Raw genomic sequence first — 26,777 nt, 5'->3', positions numbered from 1 at the left:
CCCGATGCGGGGCTCAATCCCAGGACCCTGGGATCATGACCTGAGCCCGAGGCAGACGCTTAACGACTGAGCTGCCCAGGCACCCCTAAAAAAAATTTTTTTAAGTAGGCTTCACACCCCACGTGGGGCTAGAACTCATGATCCTGAGATCAAGAGTCGCATGCTCTACCAACTGAGCCAGCCAGCTGCCCTTATATACCTTAAAGGAACTAGAAAAAGAAGCACAGGGGCGCCTGCGTGGCTCAGCCCTTAAGCGTCTGCCTTCGGCTCAGGCCATGATCTCAGGGTCCTGGGATCGAGCCCTGCATCGAGCCCTGCATCGAGCTCCCTGCTCAGCGGGAAGCCTGCTTCTCTCTCCCGCTCCCCCTCCTTGGGTTCGGGCTCTCGCTATCTCTTTCTCTGTCAAATAATAAAATCTTTAAAAAAAAAAAAAGAAAAGCACAAACTGAGCCAAAGTTAGCAGAAAGTAGGAAATAAAGATTAGAATGGAGATAAGTGAAATAATGAATAGGATAGGGACGCCTGAGTTGGCTCAGGTCATGATCCCAGGGTCCTGGGATCGAGACCCGAGTCGGTCTCCCTGCTCCGCGGGAGGCCTGCTTCTTCCTCTCCCACTCCCCCTGCTTGTGTTCCCTCTCTCGCTGTCTCAATAAATATGTGTTGACTGCAAAAAAAAAAAAAAAAAAATTAGCAAAGTTGGGTCACCTTGGTGGCTCAGTCGGTTAAGCATCTGCCTTTGGCTCAGGTCATGATCCCAGGGTCCTGGGATGGAGCCCCACGTTGTGCTTCCTGCTCAGCAGGGAGGCTGCTTCTCCCTCTCCCTCTGCCCCTGCCTCTTGCCCAGGCTCTCTCTCTCACTCTCTCTCTCAGCTAAACAAATAAAATCTTAAAAAAAAAAATCAGCAAAATTGACAAATATTTAGCTAGAATGTCAGAGAAAAAAGAGAAGACTCAAATTGCTAAAATCAGAAATTAAAGAGGGGACCTTACTACTGACTTTATATAAAAAGGATTATAAGAGAATACTATGAACATATACACCAACAAATTAACCAAAGGAAATGGACTAATTTTTAGAAACATAAAACCTACCAAGTCTGAATCACAAAGAAATAGAGAATCCAAATAGATTTATAACTAGTGACAAGGTTGAATCAGTAATCAAAAACCCTCCAAGAAAGAAAAGCCTTGGACTTGATGGTTTTGCTGGAGAATTCTACCAAACATTTGAAGAACTAATACCAATCCTTCTCAAACTCTTCCAAAAAATTGAAAGTGAAGGGAATTCTTTCTAACTCATGCTAACTCATCCATTGCCCTGATACTGAACCAAAGACACTATTGGAAAAAAAAAATACAGACCAATATCCCCTATGAATATTGATACAAAAATTCTCAACAAAAGATGAACAAACTGAATTCCACAGCATATCAAAAGGATTATATACTGTGGCCAAGTGGGATATATCCCTAGACTACAATGATGGTCTTAAGAGAATAAAGGGGAAAAAACTACCTTATCTCCTCAATTGATACAGAAAAATCTTGTGACACAATTTAACACCCTTTCATGATAAAACACTCAACAAACTAGGAATAGAGTGAAACTAACTCAGTATAAGAAAGCCACAGATGAATGAAAAACCCACAGCTAACATTCTATTCAACGGTATAAGACAAAGTGTTGCCACTAAGATCAGGAATAAGACAAAGATGGCTGGGTTTTTTTCCCAGTTCTATTCAACATATTATTGGACGTTCTAGCCAGAGCAGCTAGGCAAGAAAAAGAAATAAAAAAACGCATCCAAACTGGAAAGGAAAAAGTAAAATTATTTCTGTTCAAAGACATGATTTTATATGTAGAAAACCCTAGGATTCCACAGGAAAAATTAATAGAATAAATAAATTGAGCAATGTAGTAATACAAAACCAACTCACAGTAATCAGTCACCCCTTTATACACTAACAATGAGCAACCCAAAAGAAATTAAGAAAACAATTCCGTTTATAAGAGCATCAAAAGGAATAAAATACTTATGAAATAACTTAATCAAGGAGGTAGAAGACTTGTACAATGAAAACTCTAAAACTTTGCTGAAAGAAATAAAGAAGACAAAGAAATGGAAAGAAATCTCATGTAAATTTGGTTGTTTGTTGTTGAGTTTTAGTTCTCTCTATATTCTGGGTAACAATCCCTTATCAGATAAGTCATTTGCAAACATTTTATCCTGTGAGTTACCTTTGTATTCTGTTGATTGTGGCGTTGATGCATGAAAATTTTAAATTTTGGTAAGTCCAATTTTTCTATTTTTTCTTTTATTACCTGTGTCTTTGGTATTGCATAAGAAATTACTGTCAAATACAGTGTCATGAAGCTTTTCAACTGTGTTTTCTTCCAAATTTTATCTCTTACATTTAGGTCTTTGATCAAGTTTGAGTTAATTTTTTTTTTTTAAAGATTTTGTTTATTTATTTGACAGAGAGAGAAACAGCGAGAGAGGGAGCACAAGCAGGGGGAATGGGAGAGGGAGAAGCAGGCTTCCCGCTGAGCAGGGAGCCGGATGCGGGGCTTGATCCCAGGACCCTGAGATCATGACCTGAGCCGAAGGCAGTCGCTTAACCAACTGAGCCACCCAGGCGCCCCAGTTTGAGTTAATTTTTGTATATGGTGTTAGGTAAGGGTCCAAATTCATTCTTCTGCCTGTAAATTTTATGATGTATATATTTTACAATAAACAAGTTTTAAAAACTATGATACCCTTTCATGATTTAAAAAAAAAAAAAGCCTGTAAACTAAGAGTAGCAGGGAACTTCCTCAACATGATAAAGGCCATATATGAAAAACCCAGAGGTAACATCATACTCAATGGTGAGAGATGGAACGTTTTTCCACTAAGATCAGGAACAAGACAAGGATGCCTGCTTTCACTACTTTTATTAACATGTTTTCATTTCTCTTGGGTAGATTCATCTTATCTGACCTTTCTCTGGAATCTGACTCCTCCCAACAACCCCTTTGCTTTCTCTCTTTCCTCTTAGCTTCCACATTACTCCTCTTTTATAATTTTCCTCTTGCTTCTATTTTTTTTTCACTCTTCTTTTGCTGGCTCTTTTTCTTTTGACTCACTCCAAGATGAATTTTTAGCCCTCTTTTATCTTCACTTTTTCCAATGGGACTGATTTTTATAAATTCATATGCAAAAGGAGCACCTGGGTGGCTCAGTCAGTTAAGTGTCTAACTCTTGATTTCAGCTCAGGTCATGAACTCAGGGTTGTGAGATCAAACCCTGGGTTGGGCTTGCTTCAGATTTTCTCTGGCCCTCTCTAAATAAATAAATATATCAATTAATTAAAATTAATTATGCATATGCAAAATATAATCATATGCAAAATAACACAAATAAAAATAAAAATAATACAATGAATATCCATATACCTATCAAGAACTAAACCACTAAATTCAAGAACTAAAACATTGCTTCCTCAGTTAAGTATAGCCTTGGTGCCCCTTTCCAGTAGCCTCCCACCCCACTTTCTCTGAGAGAGAAGGCATATCTGGTAATTTGTCCCACTAACGGCCCCAATGAGTCAGACCTACTAGTGTCCTCACTTTTGCTAGTTCCCTCCCACATTGACCTAGGGGTTAGCCCCTTACCTACTTTGCCCATTACCTTTTGATCTCTCCTTCTACCTCCCCCTAATTCACTCTGCTACAGCTACATAGGTTGGAAGTGTCAAGAGGGCTCTCGCACTTGTTCCCTGGACCTAGAACACCTGCCCAAATATTTGCATACCAGCATGGCTAGCTCCCTCGCCCTTTGTTCAAGTTACTTTCTCAGCCAGGGCTTTCCCCTCAACTCTAACACTGCAGACTTTTAGATTGCACTTTCTATTCCTCTTCCTTGCATTATTATTTTTTTTAATAACAATTATCACCATCTCCTGTACTACTGTAAATAACTTGTTTATTGGCTTCTCCCCTCTCCTCTAGAATGTAAGCTTCTCAGTATTAGGGGAGGGAAAAGAACGTTACCTCTACTTCTTGGCTGAGAAGAAAAGGTTAACAAGAGAAAAACAAATAGAAATTTATTAACACATATACCTCATACATACATAAGAGATACGCAAGGAAAAGACTTAGAATGCCAACTTAAATACTATCTTCAGGTAGACAAAAGAAAGGTGTGTGTTGGGGCTGGGTGGGTAGCTGTAGGACCAGCTATGGGAAGTGACCAGGGAAAGGAAAGGAAACAAGCTCAAGTTTTGCTATGGAGATTTAGGTTAGTGTCCCCTCCATTGATAAGTGTCTTGTGATTTAGTAATGCTGTTCTAGGCACAGAGAGGAAGACACCTTTACAAATGGAGATTTCCTTTATAAATGTACACTTCCCTCCCAAAAGGGTATTCTAGTTTGTTTTCAGAGTTTCTCTTGTGTCTACTTTCTCAAATTAACCTTCTGCCAAAGAGGTATGTTTCGGGGTGGCATGTTCTGCTATCCCCCTGCATTTAGGAAGAATTTGAGGAATGACTCAATCTCTATTTTGCAAATAATGAAAAAAGACTGATAAATTAGGCAACCTGTCCAAGATCACAGAGGCAGCATTTAGCCAAGGTGGGATTCCAATCCAGGTCTCCAAGATACAGTATACTTTTGTTTTTGCTCTGTTGTGCTGCAATTTATGCCACAGATGGCATCCAGGATACAGAAGCAGCTGCTGTCTCCAACATTCCTGAAAGGGAATCACGAGAACTGGATTCCATTTATGACTCGACCTTAATACTGGCTAACAATTATTTAATTTCGTGGGGCTCAATTATGCTTAGCTGTAAAAACGGCTTTTGGATCAACCACCAATCTTTTAAAGGTCTTTTAATTCGAAAACTAAAAATCTTGACATCCGAGAAGGGAGAGGATTCATTGGTTTTTTTCCAAGCGGCTTCATTCCCTACGGGCTGGCAACCGTCTACTGGCCCAAGGATTACCCCTTCCCACCCTAGCCTGGCGGCCGCCTCCTCCCCTTACACCTCGAGCAATGCAGGTGCTGTCATTCACTCCAACCTCGGCCTCGCTACACCCAGAGCAGATTCTGAGGGGAACCCGCAACAACTTCCTCCGCGCGCCTAGGGCCCCGGAAGTGACGTCTGTGCGTGCGTGCTGGGCGCTCGCGGCGCCGGGGGCGGGGCTTGAGAGAGGGAGGGCCGGCAAGAGGGCGGGTTGTGGACTGGCGGAGCGGGGACCCACTCGAGCGACCCGCGGAGAGCAGCGGTCCCGACGCCCGTGGAACCGCAGACCAGGTACGGAGCGGACGGACGCGGGCCGAGGCTGGCGCGGCTCTCGGCTGCGGGCGGCGGGGCGGCGGCGCCGTCCGAGCGGGGGCTGCTGGGTCATTCGCCCGTGCCGTCTACCCGGCCGGGGCCGTTGTGCCTCGGTGCTTCCAGCCGCGGTCTGTCCCAACCCCGGGCCCCGCGGCGCGGCCCTGACTAGCCCCAGGCAGTCGCCGGCCGGCTTAATTCTGTCGTGCTCTGCCTGCCCGTTTCAGGCGCTCGTCGCCAAGTTCTGCGCGGCCCGGCCCAACTCCGACGGACAGGCGCTTGTCATTTCCTGGTCCCCTCCTGCCACCCGTCCACTCCTCGCAGGATGGCTTCCCTCTGGCCGGCTTCCTCTTCACTGTCCAGCTCTCGGAGTCTGAGGGGACACCTGTGGTGGCGGCCGGTCGGCTCGTGCCCCGGGCCGCTCGGGGGTCCGTCGGGATTGACGGCTCAGACCCAGATCGCAGCCCCGCCTTGGCCGGGGCGTCGGGACTTCACGAACCTGCGTCGGTCTTGCGGAGGGAAAGGTCCCGGAGCAGGGAGGGTGCAGTCTTTCGTGGTGCGGGGACTTGAAGACTTGTCCTAACTTTCGCCCGGTGGTTGAGGGGGAACTTGTGGGCCTGGGGTTAGGAGCAGAAGTCCCTGCTTCCGAACTGTCTCAGAGGGGAACAGAGGTGATGCCCATCACGGAAGTTTAGTCAGAGGGAGGGAGGCACTCAGCCGCTTTAGAGAGTAGGTCACAGACATCTGGTGGTGCCTCCCCGCCCGTGACCAAGCCCTGTGGTTGGGAAATACGTCAGTGGACTCGTTTGGCCCTTGAGATTAGACGTGAAAATTTGTCAGGACGAGTTTACAGCATCACTAGCGGAGTAGGTTTTTGGATGAGAAGAGTTTTGGCTGTTCTTGTTTGTTGGTTTTGTTTTGAAATTAATAATAATAATAATGGTTGTACTTTTTTTTCCCTGTAAACCTGAAACTGCTTTTTTTTTTTTTTTTTTTTTCCCCCTGAAGGCAGACGCTTAACCGTCCGAGCCTCCCAGGCGCTCCTGTAACTGCTTTTTAAAAAGCCTGTTAATTAAAATAGTTGTAACAAGAAAGCTTGCCGGTCGGGTAAAATTGGATTATATTATTAATCCATTTAATGATAAATAACGTTCACTTTTTTTTAAAATTTTATTTATTTGACAGAGAGACAGTGAGAGAGGGAACACAGCAAGGGAGTGGGAGAGGGAGAAGCAGGCTTCCCGCTGAGCGGGGAGCCCGATGCGGGGCTCGATCCCAGGAGCCTGGGATCATGACCTGAGCCGAGAGCCACCCAGGCGCCCCTAACGTTAACTTTTAAGAGATACTGGTTCTTATGCGGAAGATTAAGACGTGTTCAGGATTTGAAATGTCACTAACCTTCCAAGCAATCGTGTTTCTTCTCTCTAGAGAGGGACAATGAGGGTACTTTTAAACAAAACGTCCTTAGAGCTGAGATAGAGCCCTGAGGAGAGACACTGCAGGGTGTGGAGGGTGAAGAAAGATAATCAGGGAATACTTTATGGAAGTGTCTTGAAGAATGAGTAACTTTGAAATAAGGTTGGGTGGGAATGTGGAGGTGGGCCGAGTAACAGGAGAATAGGCCAGTAACTCACTACTGGGAGGTGGTTTTTGCAAAGTAAAAAAGTGCTGGGCAGAGATGCAGGAGCTTCGGCTTTTATCTGGTGATGACAAAACCAAAGAAGGGTCTCTGCGTGATTAAAATGGAATTTTATGTAGATCTTATGCACTGGCTGCTATTTTGCTGAGGAAGACTGTGTGTACCCAATGTAGAGCTTGATTATGTGCTCATTAAATGTTTGAATTGAGTGTTATGCTCATTTACTAGTTGTTTCATTGTGTAAAAAGTGTCTGACCCTGCTAATTTGTAAGCTTCTATAAACAGGAATTCTGCTTTTATCTGTTTGCATACCTAATCCAAGTTGGGCATTCACAAGTGTTCCATGAGTACTTGTTAACTTAATGAGAATTCATTGATTTCTGATGTTGGTTGTCAGTGGAAAAAAAAAACTCCGTCAGTACTTAACTTATTTTAATATCTACTTATAGAAGAACTAAGATCTTGTTTCATTTACTTGTGTCAGTCTTTGGCTAGAGGCATAGAATTTCAGTCTTGACTGTGAGTTTAATTTTTGGCACATGTGTTTTTATTGGTTGCATAGGAAACATCTGTAGCGGAAATGACCCATCCCTGAAATGTGGAAGATACCTGTGTAACACACCTGTCTATTCTGTGACTCAGAATAGAAATGCTATTAAGTGGCTTCTTAACCTATAAATAAAGTTATCACACCAGAAACAAGAGTTTCACAATAGAAGTCAAACATTTTGAAAGTCTTATTAAATGCTCATTTCTATCATAAAGCATTGTAGAGACATTAGAGTTTCATATGACTGGAATGCCTGGAAATAATTCAGAGTATTGTTGAATAAACAGGAGAAACAACAGTGGACTTACCTCCATCCCACTTGATATTATATAACTTATATTTTGTTTGATATTTGGATAAAGCTCCTAAAGTGCTCTAAGAAAAAGCTGTACCTTTATGGTGCTGCTTTCAAGTTGGAGTGTGAGATTCCTGTGTTTGAAGAAGTTTCTGTCAGTGGGGTAGAAATTGTAATTTTTATTACAAAATAGAACATTTTTTCATGTTTCTGGTAGCATAGCTTACTTGTTTATGGTCACCAGGAAGGTGAAGAACTAATTATAATCCATTAATTAGATAAATATGTAGTTAAAAGTCCTAAGTTATGATCAGAGTATGAGTTCATGAATGGGTTAGATTGTACACGCTAAGATTCTTAAGCTTTTTATTTTCCTCAAATGACATCAAGGAGCTTGCTGAAATCCCTGAGGCAGGAATGTAGCAAAATCCTTAAAGCAGTAATGTAGCAAGAACCTTTGGGGCTCTAAATTCTGTGTTGTTTCACCTTAAGGTGTGGTTGGCAGCATCCTCTATGCTAGGCACAGGCCAGCTCAGAAGGAGTTGTACAGAAATCATTTTTGAAGCTAGTCTCTTCAATTCCCATTCAGAATAAATAATTGTAATTGCATTTATGGTGATTTGGTCTGTATTTTAAAATTAAAAATGACTTTTGGGTGATTTTTACATGGGATATATTTATAATTTTCTGTGTGCTCCACAGTTAAAAATACATCATGAAAGTTTTATTTTTATAGTTCCTGTTGTTAGAATTTCCTAATTTTAGACACAGTATTTGCAAAAGCACTTTCTTTTTTCTTTGGGAGCACAGAAAAGGTAATGCCTTTACAAGTTGAATTCATAAAATACTTATTAATGGAAGAAAACATCTTACTGTGTTATAATATTTAAGTGGAGCATGTCATTTACTTAATGTCACATCTTGTTCCAGAAAGGATTCATAATGGCTTACAAAAATACAGCATGTTATTGAGAACATACAGAAATAAAGGGGTGATGAATTTAGCACTGAGGGAGAAAAATTATGATGAAAACACATCTGTAAGATCCTCATTAAGATGGAATGAGATCTGTACACAAAGTACTTAGACTGAAGTCTTAAATATTTGTTAGAAGGCCACAAATATGACTGCTTTTTAATAGCCAGTTCAGAGAAAAATATAATCAGTTGCATAGTTAAGTGACCATAAGATAAAAGACCAATTTCTCTTTTGGATTCTGAGACTCCTTGTATTGACAGATTCCTCAACTACATCGTTAAGTAAATAACGGCATGCATCTCAAAGGACTGTGTTGTGTTTTACTTTGTTTTTTAGTTAAAAGTCTTTGTTGCCTCATTGTGCAGGTTGATGACAGAACATCGAAACGTAATTCAGTAAAAGCAGTCCTGGTGCTGGCAAAATAATGTGATCTAAGTACTTAGATTTCTACGCTAATTTAATTTAAGGATCTGTTTTAGATTATCTAGATAAGTAGATGGGGATTGTACATTCTTCAGGTTACCTTCCATAAATATTTTCTCAGTGGAGCTTTTTGTTATAGATTTATCAGCAGTGGGGTGAGTTTGTGCTTCCTGACAAGTTCCTCGAGTACATCTATTTTTTATGTTGTTTTATATTGTTTAATCACAGAGCCATATTTTTGGCAGGCATGCTTTATTTTCATGGGGATTATGAAAATGGAGGAGTCTGACAAGAACAAATACTTAAATGTAAATCACCTTACCTTCATATAGATATGGTCTTAGGGAATACCAAACAGCAGACCTAACATTCATTTCCAGAAGTAGGTTCAGGCTGTTAGCTGCAGCACAGAAAATGTTGGCTTGAAAAGTCCAGGCATATAATTTATTTTTTTAAGACGGGAACAGATCCATTCATCTTAGATGGAGTGTCTAGATAATATATTTGTATTTTGCTCAAGCTAAAAAGCTGCCTGTTTAAGTAATAATAGTTCAGATTTATCAAGTGCTAGCATGGGCCAGGCACTATGTGAGTAATAAATCCTTCACATGTGTGATCTCAATGTTGTCCTTTCCCCTCACCCTTCTTAAAGATATAAAGAAATGTGGTTCAACAAAACTTGTTTCAGGTCATACAAGAGGTGATGGAGATTTGAACTCTGGTAGTCTGACTGAATCAGTGGTCTGCACCTAACCATGACTTTATAATACCTGCAGCAGACTAGACTGTGAGCTCACAAGGTGAGACCAGACATATACACTTAACAGAGGTAGGCACATTGGCAAATATTGGAACCCACCATTACAAAAGGGCCTTGAACAGTTTGGAATCTTCCTATCCAGGGAATGGTCAGGGAGCCACAACTTTAAGGCATTTGGCTGGCCACAGTCTGTAAAGCTGGTGGGGGGCAATCTTCTAAGCATGCATCAGGATGAGCAGAGTGGGGATATTATTTCATGTGTTTGCATTTAAAATGCATATATTTTTTCTTTCTGTTTGCTCTAAATTTGTCTTGAGATCAGGAAAGCCACAATAATATTTATAAAGGTAGTGCACCATTCTAGAAAAAGAGGTTGATATTCATATTTTAGAGTAAACTTTAGCTGGTGATCTCACTGCTGTGTTGGTGTTGTTTTGTTGTTGTTGTTTTTTAAGATTTTATTTATTTATTTGACAGAGAAAGTGCACAAGCAGGGGGGCAGCCAAGGGAGAGGGAGAAGCAGATTCCCCACTGAGCAGGACCCTGGGATCATGACCTGAGCCGAAGGCAGACACTTAACTGAGTGAGCCACCCAGGTGCCCCAACACTGCTGTGATTTGGGATGAATTTAGGTTATACTTTTGTTGTAATGCCATTGCAGGGTGTATGTGTTCTTAAGCCTCATTCTGTTTCATTAGGAATTGTATTGCACTAAAGTTGTGCAGATAAGTAAACCATTATTTATTGTGCATTTTCATATGCAGCTATTTCAGGTAATTCCAATTTTTTTTGAAGTATTATAATATAGTTCCTATAGTATATTGTAAATTGTGACCTAGTCTATGAAACTGCAGAGTAGAGAACATCCTTATTCATCTTTAATCAGTAAACAATAGGTGGAACTGTTGTTGCCTAAATGTAGTTATGTAACTTAGTGGTTCCTTAATTGCATTTCCATAGAGCTTTTGACATTGTTTTTTAAACATGTTCCTGAAAAATGACTTGGGCTAGTGACCACAGTTTTTTTTTTTTTTTTAAAGATTTTATTTATTTATTTGACAGAGAGAGACACAGTGAAAGAGGGAATACAAAGCAGGGCGAGTGGGAGAGGAAAAAGCAGGCTTTCCGCTGAGCAGGGAGCCCCATGCGGGGCTTGATCCCAGGACCCTGGGATCATGACCTGAGCCGAAGGCAGACGCTTAAGGGCTGAGCCACCCAGGTGCCCCGTGACCACAGTTTTCAATAGGATATTACAAGAAGAATGCAAATAAAAAATGTGAAAACAAAAAACAGAACTGTAGGCTGATGAAATAAAATGTCTAAAATCCATTGTAATTAGTGTCTCAGGAAGTAATATGCTTGGCTTCTACTTAGCAAGTTGGATTATATCTTTATTTGTATAAATTAATTAGCCATTCCAAGTGTGGTAAGTGTGTAGATATTATTTGAGGTTTCAAATGTTGTGTAGTCATGGGTGGACACATCTTAAGTATCATTTATGAGGAATAATCAGATGGCAAAGTGTTTTCACCCATATGCTAACTGCTCAGTATTTAAGTTCTTTGAATATCAACTGTATGTAAACACTGCTTTCTCCCAAGAGCCTACTTTTGTTCTTGGACATATTTGGTAACAAATTGCAGACACTTTTTTGACGTTGTTGCTACCCACAAGAGGTTATAGGCTATTTCTTTCAAGAAGAACTCTCCAATCCCTGTATGGACCACCAAAAAAAAAAAAGAAAGAAAGAAAAAATAACTTTTGCTTTTTTAGTACTTTGGTCTAGTAATTGAATAAGTAAATTAGAAAATAAAAATCTCAACTTATTTATTTAAAATAGTGCTTGAGAAGTAAGCTGAGATTCTTTTGAAGTTTAAAGTTCTTAGATTCTAACAGAAAAACTGATCAGGAGGTCCATTCTAGGCCTAACCAATTCCAGCTCCAAACACAACCACTAATGGTTATGATGGTGAGTCTGCCATTTAGGTAAGTGTAATGCAAAGATGTCAGTTTACATTCTTCAGTCAAAGCTCGAGCTATATTTGGAAAAGGAGAACCTAAGTACTTTTTTAAAGTTTTGTTTTTTCTTTTTCTGAGGGTTTAATTTCAGGAAATCTAGTTTTTATAGTTATAAATTTTAGTGACTTTTCAAACTACCCAGTCTGGTAAACACTGTATTACCCCAGAATACCTTCTGTTGTATAAAATGGTCTTATCTTTTTTTTTTGTGATTAAAAAAGTTATTTACTATTTTATATAAGCATTTCAAAATTCCCATAAGGTATATGTGTGAGTTTTATTGTATTGCAAAGAAGTCTGGTATTTATGCTGTATGCTGTTGTAGAGTTCTACCCTTTGAGCTGCCATAGATTTTCCCAAATAGAATTGGTTGCAGCCAGTGCTTTGCATTGGCCTTCAAAGGCCATTCGTAAAAGTATTCTTCTTAGCTCCCAGTGATTACTAATTTCTACCTGCTTGGCTCACATTAGAATTTTCTTGGTGGATTAACACTGTTATCCTTTAATCATTGGTAATACTTTTTGCCTTAAAGTCTACTTTGTATGGTATCACTACAGCGTTACTTAAGCTTTCTTTAGGTAAATGTTGCGTGCTGTATCTTTTTCCATCCCTATATTTTCATTTTTTTTTATCCTACCATCTTGATGTTGAATTTAGTTTTTTTCTTTAGTATAAATTTTAGTTTTTAAATTAGAATATTTAGTCCATTTTCATGTAATGCGATTGTCACTATATTTGGTGTTAGATCTACCATCTTTTGATAAGTTTTCTTTTTGACTCACCAGTTTTGTTCCTTTTTCCTTTTTTCTTGCCTTCTCTTGGATTATTATTCGGTTAGTATTTAATGTTTTCCCTGTAGTAATTGCTTAGTTACACATTCTTTTACTATCCTTTTTGTGATTATTACTATCAGTTATAACATACACCCTTGACTTGCTGCAGTCTAATACAAATTATAACTTTCATCACTTCTCCAGTAATGCTGGAACTTTAGTTACTAATTCAATTTGTCTTTTTCCTGCCTTGTTGCATTACTGTTTTACTCATTTATTCTACCTATTTTTTTAAGACTTGTAAGAAATTATTGTTTTTTTGTAATCAGTATTTATGTGCATTTACTTACATATTTACTGTTTACATTACTTTTCGACCCTTCCTTTATTTCTTTGTTTCTCTTTGGCATAGACATTTTTCTTTCCATTTGAAGAGTTCCCTCTCCTATTTTTTCTGATGCAAGTGGGCCCATAATGAATTCTTTATAATTTTTTTTTTTTAATTTTTAGAGAGAGAGTGCTCATGAGTGGTGTGGTCGGGAGTGTGGAGAGGGGCAGGGGAGAGAGAGAATCCCAAACAGGCTCAACGTGGAGCCTGACGTTGGGCTTGATCTCATGACCCTGGCCTGAGCCTAAATCTAGAGTAAGACGCTTAACTGACTGAGCCACCCAGGCACCCCTATTCTGCCTTTATTTTTAAAGGGAACAGTTATTAAGCACTACATTCTAGGTGGGCTTTTTTTTTTTTTTTCAGGCTTTTCAAGAGGTCATTTTATTGTCTTACGGTTTTTATGATTTCTTTTGAAAATTTAGCTGTTTTATTGTTGCACCTATGAAAGTGATGTGCTTCTTTTCCACTAGCTACTTTTAAAAGTTTCTCTTTGTTTTTGATTATCAACAGTTAAGTATGCTGTATCTGTGTGTTTGTGTTTTCTGCTTTGGGGTTCACAGAGTTTCATGAATTTGTGGGTTGTCTTTTTTTTTTTTTAAAGATTTTATTTATTTATTTGAGAGAGAGAGAACGAGAGATAGCATGAGAGGGAAGAGGGTCAGAGGGAGAAGCAGACTCCCTGCTGAGCAGGGAGCCCGATGTGGGACTCGATCCCAGGACTCCAGGATCATGACCCGAGCCGAAGGCAGTCGCTCAACCAACTGAGCCACCCAGGCGCCCCTGTGGGTTGTCTTTTTATCAGTTTTGAAAATTTCATAAATATTGGTTCTTATTCATTCTTTCCTTTTCTTTTGAGGGACACCAGTTACATACTCCATAGACTTTTCCACAATGTCCCTGATTCTCTTTACACTTTTTTTTTTCCCTGTATTTCCTATTAGTTTTTCCTTCTGCCTCAGTGTGGATGTATTTTATTGACTTGGGTTCCAGTTTCTAATCCTCTCTTCTGTTAGATCTGGCCTGCTACTAAATCTAACCTTTGAATTCTTAATTTTAGTTATACTTTTCAGATCGATTCTTTTGATTACAATTCTCAGTTAAAATTCTTCATTTTTAAAATGTTCTTTCCCCCTTTTCTCACCTATTTTTTAATCTACTTTTTACCTATTTTTTTAAATAGGGAATTTAAATAACTGTCATTAAAAGTCTTTCTGTTAACTTCATTGGATCATCTGGGCATCTCTTTCTATTGTCTGTTTTTTTCTTTTTGGTTTTTAATTATGTAAATGCTGGGTGTTGTGAATAAAATGAAGCTCCAGATGATACTCTTCTTTTTCAGAGAGGAAATCTCTCCTCCCTTTTGAGTAGGGGCTTATCACCTAGTCTTATTAGGGACTGAGCTAATGGTTGAGGTTGTGTTGCTGGGTTGATTAAGACGGTTTCCCTCTTGTTTACCTTTACTACTATCGAGTAGTCATCCCGGGCTTCAAACTGATAGTGTAGATTCACAGGGGTGTCTTCCCCTGGTGGCTTCTATACTGTAATCTTTGTTTCTTGAGAACAGTGAGATTACTGAAAATTCCACCTTTTTTTTAATGATTTTATTTATTTGAGAGAGAGAGCACATGTGCACAAACAGTGAGGGAGGGGCACAGTGAGAGGGAGAAGCGGACTCCCTGCTGAACAGGGAGCCTGACCCACTGGTGCTCTATCCCAGGCCCCTGGGATCATGACCTGAGCCAAAGGCAGATGCTTAACTGACTGAGCCACCCAGGCGCGCCCCCCCCACTTTTTTTTTTTTTTTTAAAGATTTTATTCTTAAGTAATCTCCACACCCAACGTGGGGGTTAAATTTACAACCCTGAGATCAAGAGTCACATCTCCACTGACTGAGCCAGCCAGGCACCCCTGAAAATTCCACTCTAGATTTTCAGGTTTTCAGTTTTGTTTTGAAGCCCTCTTCTTTGCAGCTGCAAAATTTGGTAAATGTCCTCAGGGGAAAACCAGCCTTATGTTATACCCAGCTCTCTTTGACTCTCTTTCACTGGGATTTTGGCTTCTTGAGTCTTGCCTTTCCTCTTTTACAAAAGCTCCTGTGGTTCTTCTGCCTAAAGTCTGGATTCTCATCCTTTTGCCCCAGAATCAGCAAATACACTTGGCAGCAAAAGTGACTGCAGAATGTCACTTTGTTTCTCTACAGTTCCTCTCTTTTTCCAGAATCCAGAGGCGTCTAGATTGCTTCAGATTTTCTGATGCCTTTAAATATTGATTTAAAAAATGTATCTAGCTTTCCTTGTTCTCAGCAGGAGTGTTGGTCTGCCACAAATTACTCCATTGTATTTAGAAAAGAAAGTCTCCTACCAGTAATGAATTCATGAGAAGAAATTAGTCTTTTAATAATTGTTGTGCTTACTTTATTTTATTTTATTTTTAAGATTTTATTTATTTATTTGACAGAGCCAGAGAGCACAAGTGGAGGGAGTGGCAGAGGGAGAGGGAGAAGCAGGCTCTGCACTTAGCATGGAGCCCGATACGGGGCTTCATCCCAGGCCCCTGGGATCATGACCTGAGCTGAAGGCAGATGCTTAACCATCTGAGCCACCCAGGCGCCCCTGTGCTTATTTTATAGCTGTAGTTCTCAAAGAGTAGTCCTTAACCACATCATCTGGGAACTTGTTAGGAATGTAGATTCTCAGGCTCTGCCCCTGACCTCCTGAATCAGAGACTCTGGGTTGGGACCCAGTGCTCTGTGCTTTAACAAGTCCTCCATATGATACTGATGCATGCTAAAATTTGAGAACAACTGCTTCGTAAGTTAGTTGTTTTGCTATTTAAATTATACTTCTACCTTCATTGGGCCCTGGAGAGTGTATATGGGGAAAAAAATGAAAGAAAATGGACTGGGTAGGTACTTTGTTAGTCTTCTGAATAAATAATTTAATAAATTTAGGAAATGCATATTGATTACTCACTCTGTTCCTAACACTGCGTTATGTGCCTGTGAACATGGAATGGACATGTAAGCAAGCTTTTATAATAGAATGTATTACAATAGCTGTATTTATAAAATGCTGTAAGAACCAGAGAGATAGAATTATTCTATCAGTGGGAAAAGGGGAGTCAGATGTTATTTGAATGGGGTGAAATTTGAAGGTAGACTAACAGAGTTTTCTAGGCTTGTTCATAAATAAAGTGACCATGTAATTTATTATGCAGAGCAGGTCATTTTTGAGAACCAAAGGGGTGTCTTTATGCTAGGATAGCAGACATAAGCCAGACGGTTCTCATGAACTGGGATGTGTGATTACCCAGTGTATAAAGAGCAAGTGATAACTGTGAACCCACAGTTCTATTATAACTTGTGGAAAACTCATTTCTTTCAATTATTTGTTTACAATTACAGTTTACAATTCTTGATGGTTTTATAGTTTCCTAGGACTCCTCTAAACAAACTAGCACAACCTGGGTGGCTTAAAGCGACACAAATTTATCCTTTCATAGTTCTGGAGGCTAGAAATCTGAAATCAGGGTGTCAGCAGGGCCATGTTCTAGCTCTGAAGGCTGTAGGGAAGATGATTGCTGGCTCTCCTTGTAGTTCCTTGGCTTGCAGCCACATTATTCTGATTTCCACCTCTGTGGCCACATGGCCTCTGTGTCTCTCAGGGCCTTTTTATAAGGATTTAGGGCCCACCCTAATCCCCACCCTAATCCAGTATGACCTCTTTCTATAATTACATCTGCCTAGAGCTTATTTCCAAATCAGGTTTCATTCACAGTATTGAGTTCAGCCTGTCTTTTGGGGGGCTACAGTTCAACCCACAACAGATGGTATGGTTTTTATTTTATTCTATTTTAAGGTTTTATTTATTCATTTGAGAGAGAGAAAGAGATAGAGCATGAGCAGGTGAGAGGGGCAGAGGGAGGTGGAGGAGAGGGAAACTCCGTGCTGAGCAGGGAGTCCGACACGTGGGGCTCGATCTCAGGACTCTGGGAACATGACCTGAGCCAAAGGCAGATGTTTAACCAACTGAGCCACCCAGGCGCCCCGAGATGGTATGGTTTAGGAACTTTTGAAAGTTCCTGCAATTTAATGGGATTACATTTTTATTACACACAGTATACTTCTCAGAAGCTTAAAACATAATACAAATATGTATTTCATAGAGCCATCTAACAAGTCTGAATAAATTTTCAAACCAGGCAGTTGCTTTTTGTATTTCTCATATCTCGTAGATGTGTGTGTGTATCACTTTGCCCAACCACAGCTGGGTGAGGCTAAGGGTGAAATGGCTGCAGCAAAGCGAAAACTAAGGTGTAACTTTGAGAAAAAACAAAGCTGTTAATGGTTGAAACCACATTATGTACCGCAGTTTGTTGCTAGTGTAAGTGGAGTTAAGAGAGAGAATATTTGGTCATTTACTTACAAACTGACCAGTTGGGGAATTGGCTGCTTCCCTGGAAGAGAGGATAGAGCATGGTAGGAAGTAGACCAGAGCAGCCAGTTTATTTTTTGCGTGCAAGTTTGAGTTGTTAGCCTGGGAAATGGCATGCTCAGATCGGAGTCATAATTTTACTTATCTGGAGAGGGTGCAACTTAATACAGTGGAAGATTGTTGTCAAGAACTCACTCTGTAAGAATGCTGCTCTTCTGGCTCTGCTCATTCCAGCAGCACAAACTCCACTTTATATTCCATGGGTTTGATTACAGAGTGGAATTATTTGGGCAGGCTAGTGTTTGGATACTCTGTTTTGTTATATTTAACATTGGAACTCTGCCACTGATTCTCAGTGTGATATATATTTTTTCAAAGATTTATTTATTCATTTGAGAGAGAGCATGAGCCCCGGTGGGGGAGGGGTAGAGGGAGGTGGAGAGAGAATCTCAAGCAGATGCCCCACTGAGCCTGAGGGAGGACTTGATCTCCCGACCCTGAGATCCTGACCTGCGCCGAAATGAAAAGTCTGTTGCTCTACTGACTGAGCCACCCAGGCACCCCCTAAGTATGATAGTTACATTCATTTTGGAAGCAATGTATTTAATAATATAAAAGTCAGTGAAATTTGGGTATAGATTTTAAATACTGTCTTTGATTAAAACAATGGTGTCTTCATAATATAAAGTCAGGGACTAGAAGATAACATAAAAAGAGCACCTATAAAAAGAAAAAGGATTATATGTAAACTATGCTTCATCTAAAAAAAGATGACGTAGAAAAACAAGCAAAGAACATGAATAGTTAAATTCTTCAAAGAAGATATGCTCATTGCCAGTAAATATGTATTAAAGATGTTTAATCTTAAGGAAATGCATATTAAAACAATAAATGATTTTTTTTTGCCTTTCAGATTGGCAAAATAAAGACTAATGATGCCTGTTTATGATTTTGTGGGAAAGTAGATTCTCTCATACACCGTAGGTGGGAATGTAGATGGATACAACCATTTTGTGAAGCCAGTTTGGTAGTATATATCAATATTTAAAATGCACAAACCCTTTGACATTCCGTTTCTGTTTCTAGGAAGCTGCTCCCATTTTATGATTGGTCTACTCACATCCTTATCCTGCATATCAGAGATTTACAATTTCTTTTTATTAGTATAATTTCTAAATATGATAAACTACTTCATTGTCCGATTAAAGTATTTGCTTTTCTTTTTCTAAGTAGGCCTTTTAAAAACTAGGTAGAAGTTTCAGTTTATATTTAAATCTTTCTTTTTAAATTTTCCTTCAGTTTTTAAGCTTAAATAGCCCTCAGTACTTTAAAAGTTTCATAAATAATTTTAGTTCTTTGTATTTTTCCATTTGTCGTTTAAAAATTTTAACTCTTGGGGCACCTGGGTGGCTCAGTTGTTAAGCATCAGCCTTCGGCTCCGGTCATGATCTCTGCGTCCTGGGATCGAGCCCCGCATCGGGCTCCCTGCTCAGTGGGGAGCCTGCTTCTCCCTCACCCACTCCCCCTGCTTGTGTTCCCTCTTTTGCTGTGTCTCTCTGTTAAATAAATAAAACCTTAATAAAAACTTTTTTAACTCTTTTAAGATACCTGTAATTAATTTGGGAGAGTACCAGGTTGCTGACCAGTTATTTCAGCATTGCTTATTGAAAATTCTCCCCTTCTCCTTCCACTACTACTAAGTTGTTTTTTTTTGTTTGTTTTTAAGATTTTTTTATTATTTATTTATTTTGACACAGAGAGAGAGAGCAGGGGGAGCAGGAGAGAGAGAAGCAGGCTCCCCGCTGAGCAAGGAGCCCGATGTGGGGCTCAGTCCTAGGACCTTGGGATCATGACCTGAGCCAAAGGCAGACGCTTAACCGACTGAGCCACCCAGGTGCCCCAGTTGTTTTATGTATTGTATTAGCATTCATTTTGGAGTCAACCTGTTCTGTATCCATTTGCCAGTTCTGTTTCTAAGTTCACCCTATTTTAACAAGTTTGCTTAAAAAAATTAAAATTCAGGGACACCTGGGTGGCTCAGTCAGTTGGGCGTGTGTCTTCGGCTGGGGTCATGATCCCCGGGGTCCTGGGATTGAGTCCCACTTCGGTCTTGCTCTGCGGAGAGCCTGCTTCTCCCTCTGCTTGTGCTCGCTCTCTGACAAATAAGTAAATAAAATCTTTTAAAAATTTTATTTAAAAAATTAAAATTCAATAACTTAATTTAGAAAACTAAAAAAAATCTTGCCTATTATTGCTGAGAAAATAAGGAAAACTTTTGTCAAGTTCAAAAAAGTTTTTTGTAATTTTATTGTCATTTGTACTAAACTTGAAATTTTTGAAACATTTACCATTTATGTATTTAATTTTCTCAGTAAAAATTGGCATGTCTTACCAACTATTTCAGCCTTCTTTGTATCTCAATTTTTATTGTAAACCATATGATTTTCCTATTACAACATTGATACTATTGTGAATGAGATCTCTTTTTATATTTTCTATCTTGTTATTGTTAGGCTATTTTAAGAGTTCCATAGATTTCATGTATACATATTTAGCTTGTTCCACATAAACATAAATTCTTTTATGTAATTTTAAAATTGTTTCTTCATTTTTCATAGTGTTTTTATTTCTTCTTTCAGGCTTTCTAGATATATAGTTATATCTCCCATACTACACAGCAAGCACCATGAGGACTGAAACTTTACTTCTACTTTTATAAAGTACCTGTCATATAATGTATATCAGTATATAAATATTTGCTAAATAAGTGAGTGATAAGTAGAGAAAGCACTACAAGAATATAGTGACTTGGGTGATGTTTTTATTTTCTTTGTACTTTATTTTCTTCTTGTCTGTATATCTCAGGTGTTTTAGAGTAAGCATCTTATATTTCTGTAAGTGGAGAAAAGCAAATTTAAGGGAAAAAAAATTACCTGTAAGTTTTATTTCTTAACTGAGGTCAAAGGACATTTTATCATTTTAGTAGAGTTGATTGAATGTTTCCTATAAATCTCAGCCTTGAGGAGTGATCTATGAGACCATGACGTTGAACCCAAGAATAGGAAGCAGGATTCTCATAAGGAAAATAGTGGGAAGCTCTGCAAATCCACAAAACTTTTTGTTTACCACCACCATAATCAAGATACAGAATTATTCTGTATCTCCCTCATGCCACCCCTTTATAATCATACTCTATGTTGGTATTCCCCAAGACTGCCCCCAGGTTTGGTAATTGGATAGAAGGACTCCTGCACTCCTGGCTATGTTTTATACCTAGTGAAAGGGTACAAAGCAGGATCAATAAAGGAAAATGGTGCATTGAACAGAGTTTAGAGGATACCAGGCATAAACTTCCAAGAATCTAATCCCAGTGGAGTTACACAGGGTGCGTTTAATCCCCCAGCAACAAATTGCAGCAACATATGTGAGGTGTTTTCTGTTCGGGAAACTCACTTAAGCCTTGAATTCCAGGGTTTTTGTTGAAGGTTGGTCAGACAAGCACAACTGCCTTCATGACTGACCACAGTTAATCCAACTCCAGAAAGAAAGCGGGTGTTTACCATACATCACACTATTTGCACAAACCATCTAAACAAGTTCGTATAGTGTACTTCCAAGAGTACAAAACACAAGGACACTTCCAAGACCTCCATTTCCAGAAGCTGACCAAGAGCCGGTCACATACTAAGCAGGCCTTTCTGAGAATGCTTATGATTTTTTAGCAATTGATCCTACTTGGTTAACTCTTTCCCTACCCTCCCTTGTTAGACAGAGTTAGATAGAAATAATGCTGAGCCAGTGTGGAGGTGAGGGTTGGGGAGCTTGGGGAGGTAGTACTTTAGATAGAATGGCCAGGGAAGGCCTTTCTGGAATTGTGACATGAAAGCTGAGGCCTTCATGGTGAGAGAGTTGTCACTATGCGAACAGCAGGGCGCACAGCATTCTAGGCATTGGAACATAAGTGCAAAGGCCCCAAAAAAGACAAATGGGAAGAAGGCCTGTGTTCGTTTTCTGTTGTTGCCAGAACATATTGCCACAAATTTAGCAGCTTGAAAGAACACCCAGTTATTGTCCCAAAGTTCTATAAGTCAGAACTCTTGGCTAGCTCAAGTTGGGTACTCTGTTGTGGATCTCAGGAGGTCAAAATTAAGAAATCAGCCAGCCTGGGCTCTTATCTAGAGGCTGTGGGAAAAATCTGCTTCCAGACATACTCATGCTGACAGAATTGAGTTCCATGTGGTTATAGCACTGAGGTCTTCATTTCTTTGCTGGCTGTGAGCCAGGGGTCATTGTCCGCTTCTAGAAGTGGAGAAAAGCAAATTTATTTTTGCTTTACATATTCCTTGGATTACAGTCTGTCCACCTTCAAAGCTGATAGTTCTTTGAATCTGACTTCCCATTCCACCCTCTTTTTCTGATTTTTACAGGCATACCTTGTTTTATTGCACTTTGCTTTATTGAGTTTCACAAATACTGCATTTTTGTAAATTGAAGGTTTGTAAGGCAACTCTGCATTGAACAAATCTGTTGGCACCATTTTTCCAACAGCATTTGCTCACTTCATGTTTCTGTGTCACAAGACCTGGTAATTCTTGTAATATTTCAAATGGTTTCATTATTTGTTATAGTATCTGTGATCAGTGATTACAACTCGCTGAAATCTCAGATGGTTAGCAGTTTTTAGCAATAAAGTATTTTTTTAGCAATAAAGATGTCTTTAATTTAAAGTGTGTACTTTTTTTTTAGATATAATACTATTAAACACTTTTAGACTGTAGTATAGTGTAAACCTAATGTTTATGTGCACTGGGAAACCAAAACATTTATTTGACTCACTTTATTGTGACATTTGCTTTATTGTGGTTGTCTGGGACCCAGCCTGCAAGATCTCCAAGATATGCCTGTATTTTATTTATTCATTCATTCATTCATTCATTTATTATTTAAAAAAAGATTTTATTCATTTTTGAGAGAGAGACAGAGCACAAGCAGGGGTGGGGCAGAAGAAGAGGGAGAAGCAGATGCCCCCCTGAGCTGGGAGCTCGACATGGGGCTCTATCCCAGGATCTGGAGATCATGACCTGAGCCAAAGGCAGACACTTAACCATTTGAGCCACCCAGGTGCCCCTATACCTGTATTTTAAAAACAACTTTATTGAGGTATATCATTCACATATAGAACTCAGCTATTTAAAGATCAGACAATTCAATGGCAACCATCATGACAGCCAACTTTAGAATATTTTCATCATCTCAAAAAGAAACCTCATACTCTTGAGCTATCTCCGTTATTCCCATCCTCTCCCCCTTAGTCCTAAGCAACTGCTAATCTGCTTTCTGTCTTTGTAGATTTACCTGTTCTGGATGTTCACATGAAGGGGATCGTATAATATGTGGTCTCTTATCACTGGCTTCTTTCACATAGCGTAATGTTTTCAAGGTTGATCTTGTTGTGGCGTATATCCGTACTTAATTCCTTTTTATGACCAAGTAATACCCCATTGTATGGATATACTACAATTTGTTTATCCATTTATCAGTTGATGGACGTTTGGATTGTTTCCACCTTTTGGCTATTGTGGATAATGTTGTTATAAACATTTGTTACAGGGGTGCCTGGGTGGCTCAGTCCGTTAAGCGTCTGCCTTCAGCTCAGGTCATGATGCCAGGGTCCTGGGATTGAACCCCACGTTAGTCTCCCTGTTTGGCAGGGAGTCTGCTTCTCCCTCTGCCCCACCCCCCTCCACCATGCTCGTGTTTGATACAGTCACATTTGTCTATTTTTCCTTTTGTTGCTTATGCTAGTTTTTGGTGTCATATCCAAGAAATTGTTGCCAAATCTGATGTCATGAAGTTTTTTTCCCCTATGTTTTTTTCTAGGAGTTTTATAGTTTCATGTGTTACATTTAGGTCTTTAATCCAATATTAGTCCTTTCTTAAAGTGTTCTTTATGTTATTGAGAAGGAAATAAGAAGTGTTTTCTTTAGTATAACTGTCAGGATGGATGGGCCTGCCTCCATCCCTCCCTCCCTCCCTTCCAGATTTTAAGTAATCCCTACACCCAGTGTGGGGCTCTAACCCACAACTCCCAAGATCAAGATCACATGCTCCAACCGAGCCAGCCAGGTACCCCAGGAACTTGTTATATTTAAACTCTTTTTCCCTCCCTCTCTGCGTTCCTTCCCTCCCTTACAGCTTGAAGATTATGGACTCACATTTTTTTTTTAGATTTTTATTTGTTTATTTGACAGAGAGACAGCGAGAGAGGGAACACAAGCAGGGGGAGTGGGAGAGGGAGAAGCAGGCTTCCCGTGGAGCAGGGAGCCCAGTGATGCGCGGCTCCATCTCAGGACCCTGGGATCATGACCTGAGCCGAAGGCAGATGCTTAACAACTGAGCCACCCAGGCGCCCCTGGACTCACCTTTTTTTTCTTAATTGCTGTGCTAATAGAAGAATGATAGTGAATTCATTTACAACATCACTTTCTTATTTACTTGATTAGCAGGAAGAAGATGAGCCTTAAGTCTGAACGCCGAGGAATTCATGTGGATCAGTCAGAGCTCCTTTGCAAGAAAGGATGTGGTTACTATGGCAACCCTGCTTGGCAGGGTTTCTGCTCCAAGTGCTGGAGGGAAGAGTACCACAAAGCAAGGCAGAAGCAGATTCAGGAGGATTGGGAACTGGCAGAGCGGTAAAAGGACTTAAATAGGGGTGGTTTAACTGTGATATGATTGGATATACAGTTCTGTCACTGTCAAAATCCATTTTTCTCTCCTGTTGTGAGCTGTCAACAAGTCAGCTTAATATTAAGAGAAATGAAATTTTTTACCCTTTTCTTCTCAGTCAGCATTTAATGAATAGCTTTCAGTGATTACTTCATTTTCATCTTTATTCCTTTAATTATTTTGTGTTTAGAGTGTGTTAGTCTGAGTTCTCTAATATAGATAATAGGCTTCTTGGACTAGAAGAATGCATATACACATACTTCATAGTGAAGGTCAACTAAGGTAATATCTGTGATGTCCCTAGCACAGAACTTGGCACATGGCTCTCATCAAGCATCATTTTCCTCATTCTTATAATATATTCAGCATGGCATCTGACATGGTCATAAACACAATAGTAGAAACTTGTTGATTTGTATACATGGCCCTTGCATTTTGGAAACTTAACTTTTTCTTAAACATGGGGTTTGTTAGTGAAAAGTAGTTTATATTATCCAGAAATATGATTATGGTAAAAAGTAAAAGATAGAATGGATGGTGAGCATAGGGATGAATAAAATACCATGCATGATGTTACTCTTTTGCCAAACAACCCAGAAACAATAAAACTTCTCCATAAAAGAAAGTCAGACTGAACTCTGACAGCTTTTGCTAGTTTTTTTTTTTTTTTTATATCTACTCAGCCGTATTTGTTGAGTGACCACTTTGCTTGCATTTGTGGTGAACTCAGAATTATAATGCATGCTCACTGCTTTCAGTAACTCTATAGTCAAAGACAGAAAATGTAGACATAGAATGTTAATTTCATCCTGTTTCCCACTGATATTCTCAGTAGCTGATCCTATTTCATGAAGAAAGTGGAGGTCACTAGGCATGAATTCCCTTAGCTTTCTCCCCTCTCCACAGCAAAATGTACTAATATCTTTATGTTAACTTCTATTTTGTCTCAGAGGGAGGTGTGTCCCTATTCCACTCACAGACTAACACTTCTGTCTGTGATTTCCTTGCTGTTTCTTACTGCTTCCATTTGTGACTTTGCTTGAGATTTCCTATAGCACTGTTTCTCAAATTTGAACAAGCATGAGAATCACCTGGAAAGCTTATAAAAAGGGGCATCACTGGACGTCACTGCAGAGTCTCTGACGTGAGTAGGGTGGGAGTGAGGTCTGAGAATTTGGATTTCTAACAAGTTCCCAGGTGATGCTGCTGGGATCACCATATAGAGCCATTGTTCTATGGACAGCCTTTGAGATTTATTATAAATTCTCAAATTCAGCTTGTCCTAGGCCAAATTTGTTTTTATTTACTCTAATCCTCAATACCAGTGTTTCCTCCTACCTACACTTCTTCCTGTATCAATTAATGACATCACTGTTTTATTCAGTTGGCTAAAAAACATTGGAATCATTCTTAATTTCTCCCATACTATCTAAAACTAATTGGGCGATAAGTAGAACTTATTCCAGCTCAGAGAAGTCTTTTGAATTTTACCCTTTCTTAGTTTCCTGGTCTTTATTTTCTCTCACTTAAATCTTTGTATAATATACTCTTTTTTTTTTTTAAGATTTTATTTATTTATTTGACAGAGGGAGATATAGCAAGAGAGGGAACACAAGCAGGGGGAGTGGGAGAGGGAGAAGCAGGCTCCCCGCTGAGCAGGGAGCCCGATGTGGGGCTCGATCCCAGGACCCTGGAATCATGACCCAAGCCGAAGGCAGATGCTTAATGACTGAGCCACCCGGGTGCCTGTGTATACTCTTAAGAGTATACATGTATATACTACATGTATATACTCTTAATTATTGCCCCTCAAGTTATCACATAGCTACCTGCATTATTTTTCTAAAGCACAGATCTGATAATGGTAATTTATTGGATTTATGATCACTCTTGGTTCCGCACCATGTGGTGAAATCTAGCATTATAATGGACTTGGCTGTCAAAGTTTCTTACCATCTGGTCACACCATCAATGACTTCGCTTAACTTAGTCGGCAAAAGAAGCCACATGCCCTCACATTTGTAGCTCCCTCTCCCTGGAGTGTCCTTTCGCTCAGTGGAGTCTTGTTCATCTCTTGAGTGTCCTTTCAGTCAGTGGAACCTTGTTCATCTCTTAAGCTCAGCCTAAATGTCACCATTGTAAAACCTTGGACTTCTCTAGCAGATTAAGTTATTCTTCGCTTATATTCTCACAGCAGTTGGGTTTTACTCTCTACTGTAAGAGCTATCGCGTTATATGGTAATTACTTATCTCTTTCTCCTTTTCAACCTTGAGGTTGTTAGTGGAAAGGACTAGAGTTTAGTGCTTTTCTGTAACCTTCGTTACATTTAGTTACAGTTGCTAAATGAATACAATCCATGGAGAAGGTCCCTTTTGAAGTCTAGGATCCGGTAGGGATAATTTCGTATGAGACACCTCAGACCTATTTGGTGTGTTTAGCCTCCAGTTCTAAACCTTCTGGATGCCCCTGCAATTC

General features: G+C 39.6%; 1 protein-coding gene across 4 annotated transcripts in view; it reads left to right on the top strand.

Annotated features, from left to right (window-relative positions):
* The first annotated feature begins 5,173 nt into the window (after positions 1-5,173).
* The window catches only part of RABGEF1 (RAB guanine nucleotide exchange factor 1), a 58,047-nt gene continuing 36,443 nt past the window's right edge, over positions 5,174-26,777 (top strand). For 2 of the 4 annotated variants that reach the window (XM_025864471.2, XM_025864469.2), the window contains exons 1-2: positions 5,174-5,295; positions 24,079-24,267. In XM_025864471.2, coding sequence (XP_025720256.1) covers positions 24,089-24,267 — 179 coding nt within the window. In that variant the 5' untranslated portion in view covers positions 5,174-5,295; positions 24,079-24,088. The remainder of the gene's footprint in view (positions 5,296-24,078; positions 24,268-26,777) is intronic. The other 2 variants (XM_073884228.1, XM_025864470.2) reach the window with 1 other exon arrangement.

The sequence above is a fragment of the Callorhinus ursinus genome, unplaced genomic scaffold, assembly GCF_003265705.2.
Source record: "Callorhinus ursinus isolate GAN/ISIS: 27379988/994484 unplaced genomic scaffold, GSC_fseal_2.0 scaffold55, whole genome shotgun sequence".
Classification (NCBI taxonomy): Eukaryota; Metazoa; Chordata; class Mammalia; order Carnivora; family Otariidae; genus Callorhinus; species Callorhinus ursinus.
The sequence above is the reverse complement of the archived record's forward strand: the minus strand, read 5'-3'. Positions and strand labels throughout refer to the sequence as shown.